At 34.8% G+C, this 17,333-nt stretch overlaps 3 protein-coding genes across 4 annotated transcripts; all 3 read left to right on the top strand.

Annotated features, from left to right (window-relative positions):
- Positions 1-694: 694 nt before the first annotated feature.
- On the top strand, positions 695-1,816 carry LOC130815197 ((R)-mandelonitrile beta-glucosyltransferase-like). Its single transcript, XM_057681613.1, has 2 exons — positions 695-800; positions 873-1,816. The coding sequence occupies exons 1-2, from the start codon at positions 695-697 to the stop codon at positions 1,814-1,816; spliced, it is 1,050 nt and encodes a 349-aa protein (XP_057537596.1).
- A 788-nt stretch (positions 1,817-2,604) lies between these two features.
- LOC130799477 (chaperone protein dnaJ A7A, chloroplastic-like) lies at positions 2,605-11,440 on the top strand. Of its 2 annotated transcripts, none has more exons than XM_057662584.1 (8): positions 2,605-2,804; positions 5,343-5,458; positions 6,884-7,025; positions 7,342-7,399; positions 7,912-7,954; positions 9,518-9,566; positions 9,674-9,751; positions 9,999-11,440. In XM_057662584.1, the coding sequence occupies exons 2-8, from the start codon at positions 5,355-5,357 to the stop codon at positions 10,821-10,823; spliced, it is 1,299 nt and encodes a 432-aa protein (XP_057518567.1). In that variant the 5' UTR covers positions 2,605-2,804; positions 5,343-5,354; the 3' UTR covers positions 10,824-11,440. The 2 variants fall into 2 exon arrangements, with proteins under 2 accessions (XP_057518567.1, XP_057518573.1); XM_057662590.1 differs by having other exon boundaries at positions 2,609-2,804; positions 5,346-5,458; positions 9,999-11,354.
- A 1,261-nt stretch (positions 11,441-12,701) lies between these two features.
- On the top strand, positions 12,702-17,326 carry LOC130799468 (protein FAR-RED IMPAIRED RESPONSE 1-like). Its single transcript, XM_057662573.1, has 4 exons — positions 12,702-13,978; positions 14,395-15,346; positions 15,429-16,493; positions 16,571-17,326. Exons 1-4 carry the CDS (start codon positions 13,946-13,948, stop codon positions 16,963-16,965), a joined length of 2,445 nt encoding a protein of 814 aa, XP_057518556.1. The 5' UTR covers positions 12,702-13,945; the 3' UTR covers positions 16,966-17,326.
- Positions 17,327-17,333: the final 7 nt, after the last annotated feature.

Here is a 17,333-nt window from a genome sequence, read left to right as displayed (position 1 = left end):
TGAGAAATATTTTGTATTGAGTGATAAGAAAGCCAAATATATTACTTAGTGATTAAACAAAGTTTAAGGATATATCAATAATATTTGATGTAAATTATTAATTGATTATGTATTAACAAATATTTTAACTGTCATTTTGACTGTTAAATATTCACAAGTATCAACTCAGCTGATAACTTTTACAACAACTAACAGCTACTCCCTTCGTCCTCTTTAATATGCAAAATCCAAAATTTGCATAAATTTAAGAAAATAGTAGGATTAATAAGATTATATAAGGGAATGTTAGAAATTACCTAATAAATTTTTTTTTTCAAAAAGTACCTAATAAAAAAAATTTGCCAAAAAATACTTAACAAGTTTTTTTTTTCCAAAGAGTATCGAGTAACGTTTTCCTTCAGATGACCGACCGTCAAATATAAGGGTTGACTGGTCAAAATCGAAAATTCTCTTCCTCATTTTCAATTTCATTTTCAATTCAATTTTCTCATTTATTTTCTTCCTCTACTTTTTACTCAAAATCAAAAATTCTTCGAGCTCAATTGCAAGAAAGGATTGATCCTTCTTGTTGAAAATTAAACTCTTGTTACAAGGGTGAAAGGCTAATTCATAATTTAAGACAAATCAAACAAGATCCCACTTGACTATGTTTTAACTTATAGATTAAAAACAAAGCACATAATAAGTGTGATTGATGAATAGCGTTGAAAAATCAAATAGGACATTTAAAGTGAATAAGAGTAAGTACAATTCTATATTAATAGGCATGAACCTAGATTTCCATGTGCTTGTGGTTGTATGTACATAGAGTGCTGCAACTTTTATGTTTGATTCCTAACAACTAAATTTTTTATGAATGTATTGCTGATCAGATGCAAGCTGTTTAATAAATGGGTACTTGGACACTCCAGCAGAGCTACCAGGGATGAAGAATATAAGACTAAAAGATTGCCCAAGCTTCATTAGAACAACAAACCCAGATGATTTTATGCTCAAGTTTATGATGGATGCTGTAAAAGAAACTTCTAAAGCTTCTGGAATCATCTTAAACACTTTTGATTCATTTGAACAAGAAGTGATAGATTCTTTATGTTCTATGCAAGATTTACCTCCTATTTATACAGTGGGCCCTCTTGAACTTCTAATCAACCAAATAATCCCTAAAGATGATCCCTTAAGATCTATCAAATCAAATCTATGGAAAGAGAAAATTTGCATGGAATGGTTAGATGCAAGAAAGCCTAATTCAGTTGTGTTTGTGAACTTTGGAAGTATTACTACAATGACACATGCCCAACATATAGAATTTGCATGGGGATTAGCTAATAATAATAAGCATTTTTTATGGGTTATTAGGCCTGATATAGTGACAGATGAGAATGCTCCTTTTTTACCTCAAGATTTTTTGAATGACACTAAGGAAAGAGGTTTATTGGTTAGTTGGTGTTCTCAAAGGGAAATCCTTAAGCATAAGGCAATAGGAGGGTTTTTGACTCATAGTGGTTGGAATTCGACTCTGAAAATTGTTTGTGGAGGGGTGCATGTGATAAGTTGGCCTTTTTTTACGGAGCAACAAACTAATTGTCGATATAGTTGTGTCGAGTGGGGGATAGGGATGGAGATAGGGAGTGAAGTGAAGAGAGATGAGATTGAGAAGTTGGTGAGGGAATTAATGGAGGGAATGAAGGGGAAGGAAATGAAAAGGAGAATAATGGAGTGGAAAAGTAAGGCTCAAGAGGCTACTAAGGTTGAAGGATCTTCTTATAAGAACTTGGTGAAGTTGATTGAGGAAGTTATTATTGTGCCACATAATTAAGTGGACAAAAAATTTTATTTTAAAATGTAGTAAAATTTATGCATTATTTACTAAAACTAGCTATTGGTGTATGCTATTTGTACTTTTGTTGAGGCTATATTGTTCTTAAAATGTCAATGTATTCTTGTATGATTTAATATATGTCAACAACCAATATATTGAGCTAGTAATATAAAATTTTCTTTTCTGGTTTTTTTTCGACTTACGAAGCTATAACGGAAATAAATCTTCACCGTAACTCATTTATTGATAAAAATAACAGTAACATTTTGACTTGTGGGTTCCTTTCATCAAATCATTATGACTCTTACTCTTACTAAGACAATCAAGAAAATTTTAACTGTGTTAAATGAGATTGTTGTTAATTTTATATTTTATCGGCAAAAGCTTTTAATGCTTTAATCCATAAAAATATAACTTGTTGATACAACTAAGATTTTTCTTCCTTTGAGATTTAAGTGTTCAAATTAATAAAAGATTAAGCTCTAATAATATTTTACTTAATATAAATTTTATGACATTTACTTAAAAACGATACATCTGACGTATAAAATCCACCGATCATCGTACAAGGATAAAATCACAAAAATATAGTTCAAATGAGATATGTTATTTTTTAAAATAATTTTTTGCAAATATATAAACTTAAAAAACTATTTTGATTCCAAAATAATATTTAACATTGCATATTAGACATTCAAATAATAAAAAAGAAAAATCAAAGATACTACCACATTATAATAATTTGTATGACAAAATTATGGGTAAAATATCTAATATTTCCCTGTCTTCACTCTTCATACTGTTTTTTATAATTTTCCGACACTTGTTTTGGGAAATATCTCCCCAAATTTCCCCCCAAATTGGCGTAGTCAGATGAAGATAGTTCAAGTTTAACTGACCAATGGATTAAGATAAAATCTTCCTATTTATCTCATTCCGTACAAGATTAGCGCAAGATTCAACTCAGAGTTGAGTTTTGCAACGGGTTCGTCCATTTTTCTTTGTGGTTTCTCTTATATAAGTTCAAGTTCACTTTATTTTTTACATATTTTGTGATTTTAACTCACCAATTTTGTAAAATACTTTACAATTCTATTTCCGTATGCACAAAATTGTGATTTTTTATGTATTAAATGAAGATGGTTCAAGTTTTTTCTTTCGTTTGGATACCTATATATGTGAAGGGTAATTTGATGTAATTTAAGGAGTGGGTTTTATTGTGAAATTGTTTGTTTTCTGAGATTGTTAATTAGGTTGAGATGAACTTGCTTACATGATTTTGGGAGATAATTATTGATATTATTGGGAAAGTTTTCTGCATAAAGAATAAATTGATTAGCCTTTAAGTTTATGGTAAAACTACCAGGTCTAGGTTTGATATTCTGATAGGATTAGCAAGTGATTTAGGGTTAATTTATAACTAGAAATTTCTTTTAAACTCTAAAATGCTTGGTATGTTTGCTACTATCAGAAATGGCCTCGTTAAGGGTAAGGTTGCGTAGTCTGAACCTTAACTTGGAAACCACTTATTGATATTGGGGTATTGGAATGTTTTTGAAGTTAATTTTTGCGGTTGAAGTTGATGAAAAAGTAGATATTGGAGTTTGTGCTAATTTAGAAAGTGCTGTGAGATTGATTAAAGGTAATCTGATATGATGAATTCGAGGTGGAAAAGGATTATGTAGGTTCATGCATGTGTTAGTATAGTTTGACAATGGCAGATGTTTAGGTTCAGAAGGTTGCCGAAGCTTGGAATTGTTGAAAGTTGGTCAAGGACTTTACATGGCATCTTGATTGGAAATTCCTGCTAAGAAGTAGCCTTATACGCTTGTATCAAGTTAGGACTGTTAGGTGCGTTGTTAATGAGTAATTGCTGAATAATAGGCATTGACAGTTTGCAAAATTAGATTATGCTATGATAAATCATGGCGAAAGCTTCTTGATGGTGATTCTTTCCCACATCAAAGGCTGTTATGCCTGAGATTGGCAGCTATATACAGCTTCTATGGCTTTTGCCCTATATTAAGTTTCTTACTATGATGTGTGATTTTTGCTGCCTTTTCAGTCCTTCATGGCCCCAAAGCATAGACAGATGTTAGTGATGTCTCTGAGGGTCTTAGGAGGATTTGATCACATCTTTGATTGATGTTTATCGGGGAATCTCAATGGAACAAAAGTTTACATTATTAAAAAACAATGTGGATAAAGAAGGCTTACTTGAAGTTGCTGGGCTCTCTCTCTCTCGATTTGAGTATAGTAATGTGGTGTGTAGAAATGGGGCTGCTCCTAGGAGTATACATTGTGTTTGGATGGCCACTCCGAATAGTCCTGCTACTAAAGACAGACTGAGAAAGTGAGGGCTGAATGTAGATTCTTGGTGTGTTCTGTGCATTGACAAAGAAGAGTCTAGTGAACACATCCTGTTTGACTGCTATCTTGCTACTCATATCAGAAGTAAGATTAAAGAGATGGTTTAGTGCAGTGGGATCCTAAGAATCTTCAGGAAGAGTTCATGTTAATGAATAGGTTGAGCACTAAGAAGTCCAGAAATGCGAGGATTATGGTTATGCTTTGGTCTGAACGATCTATGCTTTATGGCACTTTAGGAACGCTTGTATTTTTGATAGCAGATTGATCCTTCTTTTCTTGCAGAAGTGTTGTGTTCAATACAGCTACTAGATGTAAAGAAGATAATATTAGCCTGTTCTTTAGAAGTGTGTAATTAGGCTTTGTTTGTGTCCGTTAGTTGGTGTTGGCTTTGTTTTGGCCTAGGTTGTTCTCTTTGTTGTTTGTTGTGGTGTTGGGTGTTTTGGGCACCTTGTTTTGCGGGTCAATGACCTCGCACTTTGTAGTTTGCTTTTTTAGAGTAATAAAATCTCTTATTTTCCAAAAAAAATAAAAAACAATGTGGATAAGATCTTGAAGAATATGAATAGTATATGTTTTCTTGGAAAGTATTTATTGCATTGGTATCACGTCTTCAACAATTATGAATATTTAACTTAGCATATATTTCTTGTTGCAAATCAATTTTTTAAGTGCATAAATATTACAAGTCTTACAGTTCAGATTTTGCTAGTTTGAATGCTTCGAAATTGCTTCATTGTTTTGACTTGTAAACTTATGTCCTTTGAAAGAAATGTTATGATAACACAATCTCCGTTTTGAAATTCTTTATGTCTAGGCTTGGCAATAATATATATTTAAAATGTTGGTTAAATGCCAATAAGAGATTCAGTACTTTGTAAAAAGGACAAAAAGTAAGAGTGCCTGATGGAAAGAAAAAAGGATTATGTGATAAAGAGAAGGGACGAGGGGAGTGTTAATTTTTGTTTGTGCTATCGGTATATGGATAAAACAACCTCAGAATTGAATATGGAAATATGGGAATATCAAGGGACAGAGGGCGTGTTTTTTTTGTTTATGCTGAATAACTTCATCTTATGTTTATGCATTATTGATGGCTATATTATGTGTTCCCAACTCTGATAGTCAAAACATGAATTTTTTTCCTCATATAAAGTAGGTTTTGCACATGGCGGCCATGCTGTGTAGAACATTTGTCCCTTATTGTGGCTTACAGAGTCGAACATCTGGAACATACAATAGTACAAGCTCTAAATTCTTATCTTCACATTGGTAAGCTCCTGCTGCCGTTCTGGGACATATATGTTTGTTTGTGTATTGTAATTGCTACTATCTGGTTTTTTGGTGCACTTTCTCAAAAGCTACAATAGCTACTGTGGTTAACTGTTTAGGAATATTCTTTTCATGTACAAGTATTAACTTATTATGATTACCTATGCATATCTTAAGTGCATTGGCAAGATACTTGTACTTGTAGAAAATCCTAGACATGCATATTGTTTATGAAGCTTGACTTTCAAGGATTGCTATGCCTCGATTTTATCCGCATTAAGTTTTCTCATGTGGCTTTGGTTATTTGCATTATGCATCCCGTGATTAATAATTTCCAAACTTTGAATTTTCCTAGTTGTATCAATTTGATATCGTTATTTTATGGCACTTCACTCGAATGGTTTAACTATAACTTTGCATGTAGATCATTGTAAGTTGATATGTTTGCAAATGACATTAAATTTGGTCTTTTTGTTAGTTATAGAGTTCTTAAAGATTTTGAAAGTAATAGAAGTAAAGTTTCTTGAACTCAAGACTCAAGAGAATTGCAAAGGAATGAGGATTTGGATGCGAAGGGGTGTTGTCTTCTTACTTATTTCAAGTGTCAGAATAATGATCCTAAGTATAAATTTCAGCCTTAAGATTCTGTGATACTGGATGGAATGAACATGGCAACGAGAGAGAGGAAGCATGGTTTCACGAAAGAGTGATGGCATAGAGTTGATGAAACAGAGGCATTACACTTAAAAAAAATTTGTTAGATTTTGCTGTGTTTTGAGAGAATTATTCATATGGAAGGTTTAAGATGCTTGAAATCAATCTAAAGAGCTGAAGAGGACTTTATAGTTGTGTTAAGGTTCCGAAGAAGGAAGAGTGAGGAATTAGGGCGCCTTGAAATGTATTATGTATGTGAAGAATCAGGGTACAATGAAAGTAGGAAAAGGATGGAATAAGTGAGATTTAGGGTGCTTTAAATGGTTTAGTATGTTGATGTCAGTACATGTTGAGTGGCAAAAGGTTGAATTAAGAATTTCTTTGTTAGTAATTTTCTTCAAGTAAAAATTTCAGAGTTTCAAACACCATAAGAAAAATCTATCTTATTAGTAATTTAGGATTTTCTGGCATTGTTGTATAAGTAATGTAGGTGCAAAATGACTTATTAACCACATTCACTTATGAATTGCTCCGAATCAAGGACTTCAAAGGTTATAATGAAGAAAACAGAAGACAAGTTTTTTCTGTGAGTAGATGTAATAAATTTTGATTCTAATGAATATGAAGTATGAATGCACTTTTTGGTTGTGACTTTGTTTGTCTCTCATGGTGGCATGAATGACATTTCCCTTGACAATATTTGAATATGGTGGGGCTTGACATTTTCTTTTGCTTATTTTTATGCTTACTTTTTGATTATAATGATTGTAGTTGTGCAAGCAAGGGGTTGTTGGCTTCATCATGCTCAACCATTTTTGCTCCTGAATATTCTCATGCATTTTTAAGTTCAAGGCAACTTAAAGACTCGTGTTTCAAAAAATCTCATTCCGATCTCATTGTTAGAGCTGGAAGGGTAACATTTCTTCTGCTATGAAGTTGTTTATTTTCTTTTCTTTGCTTTTTTTAACATTATTTTTTGAATTTTTGAAACAATATATGTGGATGATCATCATAATTGATTTTCTTAGTTTTAGATCAGTGTTAGAGGGGGCTGAATAATGTATATTTTTTGTTAGCGACGATCCCTCACATTAATTTGTTTTCGTTCATATAACTGATTCAACACTATTGAGATTAAGGTTTTTGCACTGTTGTACTTGCATTACTTATTATTGAAATGCAGTGTTGTTTTTGTTTTAGCGATGTTTTGACTGATTTTGAAAATGCAGAGCTATTATTCTGTTCTTGGGGTTGAAGAAAATGCTAGGAAGTCTGATATTAAAACTGGTGAGTTCCTTTTTAGAGGAAGGTTATTGCCTGCCTTTTTAGATGCTTTAAGTTGTTCCCGTTGTTTTCCTTATGAAGGATGATGTTTTTGTAATGTCCCTTGTGGGCCCTTCGCTTCCTCGAATCTCTCTTATGGAGCATCTCTTTTCCTTTTACTGTGCTTTTAGTTTTTTTTTTTTGAGATGCTAAGAAAAGAGAGCGGGGGGGGGGGGGGGGGGGGGGCGCAGAGTAGCTTCTGTGCTTTGTTTAGAAGTACTGCATACCAAAAGCATTTGGCTTTGTGTTTTTCAGAATTCATTTTCTCTATTCCTCAGATAATCACTGACTCACAGATGTTACTATGGCTTACTTGATGTTTCATCATCCTTCGTGTTTGCATGTCTCTTCAGCTTGATGCATGCTCTACTTCAATTTAAACTATTGAATCAATTCGTTGTATATCTGAACTTTTTTTGGGAATCTTGAGAGTACCTGAATTTATCACATTTGGTTGTTTTCCTTCATTTATGCAGCTTATAAGAAGCTTGCACGGACGTACCATCCTGATGTGAACAAGTAAGTTGAGCTTTGCCATATGGTCTTGTAGTAGTTTGTCTAAATAATACCTTAGAATATTTCGTCAAATCCTAGCCAATATTTCGTATTTGATTTACTGATGGTGCAAGACTTTAGACAATTTAGATGTAGCAGTGTGTGTAAGTTGTAACTATAATATTTCTCATGTACAGAAATTTCCATTCATTTTCTTGATGATTATTGTTGTTTCGTTGTGTGCCGTTCAATCTTGCATCCTCTCAAAAACTACATCTCCTTAAGTACTTCTGTTCACGTTTGTTATACATTGAAGCTTCAAGATGTTTGTACATCTACGCAAATTAGGAATATTAGTATGTGATTGGCTATTCTCTCAAGTCTAACTCTACATTTGTGTCAAATTGTATTCTAAATCCAATTGATTACCATTTCTCTTATTCTCAACTCTGATGGTTATGAGTGTCGGGACATACAAAACTTTGTACAGCCTTCTTTTAGCTCAGAATAGTTTGTGATATAGTATCTGAAATGTAGGATGTTATCACATTCTGATATTTTCTGATACAAGGTTGCATTGTCCACATCCAAATTACCTCTTTCTGGAAGTAATTTTGAATTTATGTTTTCATTTATACTTATAATGGAAGAGCAGGAGTTTTTTGAGGGTGGGGGGTTGGGGGTGGGGAAGGGGGGATGAGGAAGTAGTTTCGTCTGAAAATTCAACGAAATGATGGAGTTTTTGTCACCGCTGCAGAGAAGCTAATTCATATGTTATGTTACAATAAGATTTGGAACATTTGGGTCTTGGTGCTGAGGTTTAAGGGTGATGGTGATGTTTTTCTTTTCTTTTTAATTACATGAACTAGTCTATTAGTGTTACTGTGATTTGAGGCATGAGTTTAGTAACGAACAAGGGATTTATCGAATTGGCTATAAGCCTTCAAGTTCATAGTATGTTTTGTGGCATAAAATTGGGGCCCTGGGCATGCATGTTTGATTAAATACTATTTCCATGTAATTATACAGAGCCTTTTTAAGTTGCGATGTAATGATTGATTGGTAATTTCTTCATATAGAAACATTAAATTTAGGTGACTAATCCCTTAAATTTGGCCTTGTCAAATCTATGCATTGAAAACTGCACTGTTCTTCTCTGACATCATAAAATTGGTAATATTATTTGTTGTGGGAAAAATGAGAGTAAGTTGATGTGGGCTTATAGATATAACACATGTGCACAATAAGGTTAACTAACTATGTTTGCAAAGACTAAACTTTTTTGTTTAAAAAGGCATGGGGTCTGATTTTGGCTACTTTAAGATAATATTTGTTCCTTTTTTGGATCTTGTGTGATAAATTATTCAAAGACCAATATCCAGTAAATGTGGGGAGAGGGGGGGGGGGGGGGGGGGGGGGGGGTGGATAAACCATTTCTCTTGCTCATAAGGATGGGATTACCTTGTTCAAATTTATGGCCAGTACATCATTGCTGTAGTTACTTTTATTAACTGTCCTACTTTTGCGAAATTTGGATTGTTGACGGTGTTATCATGTTTTTGATCTCTCTTTTGTGCTTTGTTCCAGAGATCCAAAAGCAGAACAAAAGTTCAAAGAAATTAGTAATGCCTATGAGGTAAGTTTCCATTCAATAACCAGTCTATGTAAGCTGGTCATCTGATGCACCTCTGCTTTGGCTATCTATTCCGTTTTAATAGTCAATTGATAGTACTGAATCTCCAGGTCTTGTCGGATGATGAGAAACGTTCTATATATGATAGATATGGAGAGGATGGTCTCAAAGGTGGCCCAAGTATGGGGGTAAGGCAATTTCTTTTCCATCTTTGTTATTTATCTGTTTTGCTAGAGTTGAGTTGGTAAAAGATTAATTTAACCTTCATACAAAACCGAGCAGACTTGAAAAGTACAAATTTTATGACCTCTAGAAAATACGAAATTTGACTAGTTACTAGTAAATTTTAGATTTGATTGCGAACTTGAACTGAAATTGTACAGTTTTACATTCTCCTGCTTGAGAATATCTTTCTTTGAATTTCATTGTTTGCAGGGATTTAGTAGCATCTTTGATGAATTACTCAACAACTTTGATGGCATGGGTATGGGGGGAAGCTTTAGGAATGGATTTTCAGAAGGTGAAGATCTAGCTTACAGTCTTCTACTTGATTTCAAAGAGGCTGTGTTTGGGGTAGAAAAGGAGATAGAGATAACTAGGCTTGAAGATTGTCCTACTTGTGAAGGCTCAGGTTCCAAGCCAGGTTCTAAGTCTTACGTTTGCAGATCATGCAACGGCCATGGGCAGCTTATCTCTTCGATGAGAACACCGTTTGGTATAGTTCAGCAGGCAATTGCTTGTCCTGACTGTGATGGAATGGGTGAGACCTGTACTCCCTGCAGTAAATGCCGCGGTGAAGGGCGAGTGAAAAAACCCAAGAAAGTAACCGTTAAAGTCCCTGCAGGAGTAGATGCTGGGGTCAAATTAAGGTTAGAATCCGAGGGCAACTCTGGGAAAAAAGGTGGGCCACCTGGTGATTTGTTTGTTGTTTTCCAAGTTCGAGAAGACCCTATTTTGAAAAGGGATGGAAATAATATCCTTTATACTTGCAAGGTTTCGTACCTTGATGCAATTTTGGGGACTGTACTGAAAGTTCCTACAGTTGATGGAATGACTGATCTGAAGGTTCCGCCTGGTACCCAACCTGATGTGACATTTTCGATGGCGAAAAAAGGAGTGCCCTTTGTCAATAGGAAGAATAGGAGAGGTGACCAGTTGGTGAAACTGCAAGTTGAGATCCCAAAAAAGTTGAATGATGAAGAGCGGAAGCTTATTGAGGAACTTGCCGAACTTGACAAGGCTAAGGTTCCAAGCAGCTAAAGATTAGCCACACCGCACGCTTTCTGGGTCTGCATTCTAGAACTTTATTCCGGAATATATATATACACATGGAAACATACGGCATATAAGAATTGTTTGTAAGTGGACTAGAAGATATGTATTGCCCGTGATTTGGATGCTGAGATATACAGTGATGGGGTTCATTTGCTGTTTTCCTATCATTCTTTCAATATCTTGATTCTTGAAGCATGGAATTTTCTGTTGTCAGTTGTACGATTTTGATTCCGAAGATAGCTATGGATACATTATTGGGAAGATATAGTGGATTGCTCTAGCTTTGGGGAATATCAATAATCTTACTGAATCAAGAACCAGTGGCAACAGAGATTAGATAACCACTTGTGGTTACTACTACTGAAGTAGAATTTAATCCTCGGTCTAAAGGTGCGCTTGTTTTTTTAATCAATTTTTGCTTATTTGTAGTTACATGAACCTATTAGCTCTGATTAGAATTTTTACGGCCTATGGGATATGGCTATATTTATAATTGAATGAATTTGCATGTCTTCAGATTTGTTTATAAAATTTATTTGGAAAATATTCTTGAAATTAGATCGCGAAATATGGTATCGGACTTTGAACTTTGACGTACAAAATCAGTTTGTTAGTTGGGAAAGAAAGTGAGAAGCCATGGTTTGAATATTGATGCAACTAGAGTCAGAAAATTTGAAGTTAAAGGAGTTCCGTATATGTATTGGTTCATTTAGCCAATCTCATATTGTTGAGATTAAAGATTTGGCATTATTGTTCTTTTCCCTTCCTCATTTTCGAAACTCTGCAAGGAACACAGAAATATAAAAAATTATTTATATTTTTTAGTCCCATGAATAATGTTTTACGCTTATATATAAATTTTTCTGTTCAGAAATGCTTTCCGTCAAACCAAAACAAAGGTAGCGACGTATAAAAACCATCCAGATTCTTAAGCTTCTTCCAAAACACATATCAAACCACAACATGCAATTTTATCGAAGTTATTGTAAACTTGAAAGTCGATTGATGTTATGCTGATGACAGATGAACTAAACTCAATGTTGAACTATCGGTTTTGCTGCCAATTATCCTTGTTCTCCCTTGATTCTACTAGCAAGTTATTACAGCAGATTACTCTTATTTCTTGTTCTTCTCCATGGCTTTTGTTCTCAACGACTGAATTGGTGTCATTCCCTGCAACAACATCCTCCGCCCAAAATATCCATAATTTATTACATTATTTCAAAATTTTCAATCGACTTTTTTGTGATACTTGAATTAAGGGATTATTTCAATTTTGACCCTTTTTTAGAATGAATAATATAAAAGTTTTGTTAATCTTTGTTATCAAATATCTCATGTTGGTTCATATAGGCGACCCAAATTTACGACTTTTACTTTGGTTGAGGTATTAAGATAAAATGTGTCAAGTGACTTTGTAATGAATAATGATTTGTACAAATCAAAAATAAAGGTTTATGTTTAGACATCTATATAGTACCATGCAAATGAGCTTGAGCTGTTTCTTCAAGCTATGAAGACGATCCACCTTGATTTGGAGTTTTTCCTGAAACGTTCCTGGTAATGGAGCTCAGTCATCTGCCCCTAGAGAGTCCGAGCTCACTGTTGAAGCATTTTTTCTGTTTTGTCTCTCTCCATCTTTAGCCGCTTTAGCTTTAGCTTTACTGCTGTTAGCTCCTCTGCTAGCGAAACGTCCATAGATTCTGTCACAATGTTTGAGCTATTTCATACGAGAACTATTGGTGATGATAGCGATGGTGTGTTTTGTGTGGTTGGAATTTAGGATGGTGGAAGACAGGAATGAAACTGCTTCTGAAATGGGGCTATTAATGGGGCACATTTTTGGTGTGGTGTTGAGCTTCAATAATTAACAATCACAGTTACAAGCATGCAGTTTCTCATGGCCTTTTATGCCAACTTGTAGAAATATCTGTATTTACAGCATTTGCCGCTGTAGCAGTAGTTAGTCTCTAACTGAGGAAGTAATTATATGTGAAAGATTGAACAAAATAAACTTAAAATTTTTTTTTTTCCAAAATAAGCATTTTCGTCTGCGAGCCTAAGGTCAAGTTTGTTCGTTGTTAGCTTGTTACTAACAGCGAACAAGAAAAGAAAATTTATTATGACATTGTTTGCTGTTAGTCGTTCCCTGTTACTAACAGCGAACAAAAGGGATACAATGTCATAATATTTGAAGGAACAAAAAACAAATAGTTTGTACGTGATGAATAAATAGTTTAAAATCTCTAATGTTACCAGTAATTTGAAACAGAGGTAGTATGTTTGATTGATATAGCTTGGCCAAACTTATTTAGCTTTCAACTATTCTTGTGAGAGACCATTAACCAGATTGCTTCAAAACAAAAACCACATACTCATACTTTGTATTAGTTGAACTGTTAACTCCTTTATTAGACATGTCTCATATAACAATTTGTGTTTAGTTTTTCCTGGTAAGAGTCGAATAAAAAGAGTTATAAGTTTGTACTTTTGATCTTGCAATTTTAACCTAAGCTTTAAAATTTTTAGATCTGAGAAGGTTTTAACTCAAAATTAATTGTGTGGCACAAATTATTGTGAGAGATTAATATTAATTGGGTCGGCCAATAAAGAAGCACATAGAGTAAGAATATGCATTAAATTTTAATGAATTGGATCTAAGAGAAGTCTCTCGAGATACTGGCCGATTATGTAGACTCAAATTGTTGCCCAAGTTTGGAAAAATGAGCAGGGTTGTTCAGATTTTAGTTCAATCAATTTTAAAGACCATCATTGTTAAAGTTTTGGGGCTGTTGTTATTGGGAATTATTATTTGTCGCCACCTTTTTCATTTTATCGCCATCCCCTTTTAACAAAATTACCATATTACCCCTACATTAAAAAAAATTACAAAAATGCCACTTAAGTTAAAAAATGTTTAAGAAATATAAATGGCACTTAATAACATTGTTATCGCTTAATAACATTATTATCGGAATTATATATATATTGAATTTTCAGAGGCTTTATGGTAGTATATTCGAATTCAAACACGATACCTTCTCTCTAAAAACTCTCTAAAAACAATACGTAAAGTTAAACAAGCTAGAACTCTAGATCGAACATCAATGGCATACCAAGACGTGCATGATAACGATCCGGTAAGTAATTAATCGGTTCGTTTTTTGCAAAAAAAAAAAAAAAAAATAGGAACGTAGTCGCACAAACCAGTCGCACAAAACGTGCGACTGGGAGTCGCACGTTTTGTGCGACTGGCTTGTGCGACTGCTTCATAATATATTTTTTTTTTTTTTGTATTTGAATAAAAAAAATAAATAAATAGAAGTCGCACAAAACGTGCGACTGTGCGTCGCACGTTTTGTGCGACTTCTATTTATTTTTTTTTTTTAACTTCGAATTATAAAATTTATTTTGTTTAATTAAATTATTTTATTTTAATCTATTGTTGTGCTATAACAATCGTATTTTATTATAATTATTTTGTAGAAATAATTATTTTTTAAGTTATTATTATTTTGATATATTATGATAATGTTATTATAATTATTATTTGCAGGACTTTGAAAATTTAGGAGATAATATAGATTATTCTGATAGATTTGTTACCGATAGAGAATTTGATTCTGTAGATGATTTACATACTTGGGCTAATGAGATAGCACTAACAATTGGATTTCAATTTACACGTGCTTCATATAAAAAAAAAGAAGGGCGTTCTAGAGTGAGTCTGTACTTAAGATGTCACCGTTACGATAAAAGAAGTGTTGATTTGCATAACTTAGACAATGCTCCCCGACCAGGTTCCAAAAGTAGGGGTTGTGGGTGTAAATTTATGATTTTAGGAACTAGTCGTAACCCAAAGGAAAGACCTTGGACGGTTAGAGTGTTTCCTGGTGAAAAAGGAATACATAACCACCCGTTCTTCATGTACATAGATGGTCAAATAAGAGTAAATAGGATGACTGTGGATATCAGGCAGCACATACGAGATCTAAGTGCAACTGGCATGCAACCAGCATTTATAATGTCTTCAATTAGAAGAAATTTTCCTCGTTTTTATGCTAGTATGAATCAAATTTACAATGAGAGACAGTCAATGAGGAGAGAAGAGATGGATGGTAGGACTCCTCTTCAACACTGTCTGTATATGGCCACAGAGCATAATTATGTAGCTTGGAGGGACTTGGATAGTGAGGATCAGTTGACTAGATTATTGATTGCGAATCCAACTTCTATCCAGATGCTACGTTCGTGGCCCCATGTTGTGTTGATAGACACAACGTACAAAACGAATAAGCAAAAGTGGCCCCTTTGCGAAATCATTGGAATGACGCCAACGAATCATAATTTCTTGGTTGCATTATGTTTGATGCGAGATGAGGCGGCTGTGTCTTATTCTTGGGTGTTGGAGAGGTTGAGGGATATTTACGGGACAGTGCAGACGCCGGATGTAATCGTAACGGATCGGGATGAGGGTTTGTCTGCAGCTATTCATGCTGTCTTTCCAGGTAAACATGTTTTAATTATTAATTATCGTCGATCTATGTATTATATATTTCTGAATTAATTTTAAATTTATGTTTAATGCAGATGTACGACATCTATTATGCGTATGGCATATTGGCAATGACGTGGAGAACATGGTCGATAAATTGTGTGGCGGCAAGAAAAATCAACAGGGCCAGTTATTCAGGCAAACAAAATGGAACCCCTTGGTTAACAGTATGACGATCGCCGATTTTGAAAACAGATGGGAAGGGATTGTGTCCACTTGGTCGACTAGGAACCGGAGAGTCGTGCAATATTTGGCAGAAACATGGATTCCTCACAAAGAGAAATTTGTGCGTGCGTGGACGAATGATTGTTTGCACTTGGGTAACCAGACTACCAGTAGAGTTGAAAGTCAACACTCTTCCTTCAAGTACTACTTGGGTAGCGGTAATAGCTCATTCAATACGCTGTTTAAAAGGGCGCACGCACAAATTACGAATCAACAATCAAAAATAAGACAAGCTCTTGAGGAATCTAAGAATTCCATTTCAAGGACGTCGCGACTAAATTTTCTACGACCGTTGTATCGTCATGTTTCTATATTTGCCTTGGAACTATTGATGATGGAGCACAACCGGATGCTAACCCTGGGCAGTTGTCTTTTAGAAAAATGCGGTTGTGTCATTCAAAAAACCCACGGATTACCATGCGCGTGTTACTGTTACTTGTCTATCAGGTCTAATGGTGCTTTGTACTTGGACGATATACATCCGTTTTGGAAAACGTTAAAGTATTTAGATGCAGAAGAAGACGCCAATGAAGAAGTACGGCACGCAAACGCCGATGATAAAGAGTACTTTCAATCGTTGGTGGATGAAGTTTTAAAATCCGACCCCTCAGTACTACGACGCGTCTCTCAGGTACTTGAACATGAGCTGCACCCCGATGGTGACGACATACCTGAGCCCGAAGCAAGTCCACCGAGGAAAGGAAGACCAATGACAAGCAGAACCTTGAGGAGAAACAAAAGTGTGTTTGAGTACAGTAGATCGTCCTCAAGGGGTCGCGGATCAAGATCATCATCACGCGGGAGATCCAGTGGTAGATCAAGCAGCCGGTCGCATCAATCGTCAGTTGGAATTAACTTCAGTTTCAACTTATCAGGTACTCTTATTTCTTTTCATTTAATCTTATATGTTTTATATCAATATTGGCGTAATGATATATTGTTATTTTTTCAGATGGTGCAGCAGGTCGTGATTTTTCACTTTTTCCGTGGCCAGATCACATTCCATTTATTCTTCCGCCATATCTGTTTGATTGGATTGATGTTATAGGTGACGGTAATTGTGGATTTAGAGCTATTGCCGCCACAGAGTTAGGGGGTGAGGAAGCATGGCCTCTGTTACGACGTGCAATGAGTTTGGAAATGGAAACGCATAAAGAACAATATGCACGCTTATATTTATCAGCAGATTCGGTGGAGGAAGCTATATTCAGAGTTGGTGCCCACAATAAAGGACCTGCTCCGTACGATCACTGGTTGGAAGCGACAACACTGTATTCTGCAGCAACATTTTTAAACATATTGCGTATTATGGCTCTGCGGATGGTCATCCAATGTACAATTGTTTAGTGCTTCCTTTAAGAAGAACAGGGGGAATGCATGGCGTAAATAAACTTATACATATTCTTTGGGTAAACGGGAATCATTATGTTCAGCTTTTAATGAACGATGATTCATCTCCACTGCCGCCAGTCCAACAAAATTGGAGAGCAGCTAACAATTCATGTGCAGATTTAGAAAGACAATATCGTAATAGGATATCACTTTGGAGTAGAATGTGCAACATACAACGACAACAGCATAATAACACCGCCGGAGACGCGGTGAATTTAGATTCTCCATAGTGTTTATATATAATTCAATTGTTCAAACGATTAAAAAGTTGTTCATACATAAAGATTAAATACAACAATTGTTCATGCATTACAAAACAGGTA

This window comes from Amaranthus tricolor, chromosome 1 (assembly GCF_026212465.1).
Source record: "Amaranthus tricolor cultivar Red isolate AtriRed21 chromosome 1, ASM2621246v1, whole genome shotgun sequence".
Taxonomy (NCBI): domain Eukaryota; kingdom Viridiplantae; phylum Streptophyta; class Magnoliopsida; order Caryophyllales; family Amaranthaceae; genus Amaranthus; species Amaranthus tricolor.
This window is presented reverse-complemented; position numbering and strand designations above follow the sequence as displayed.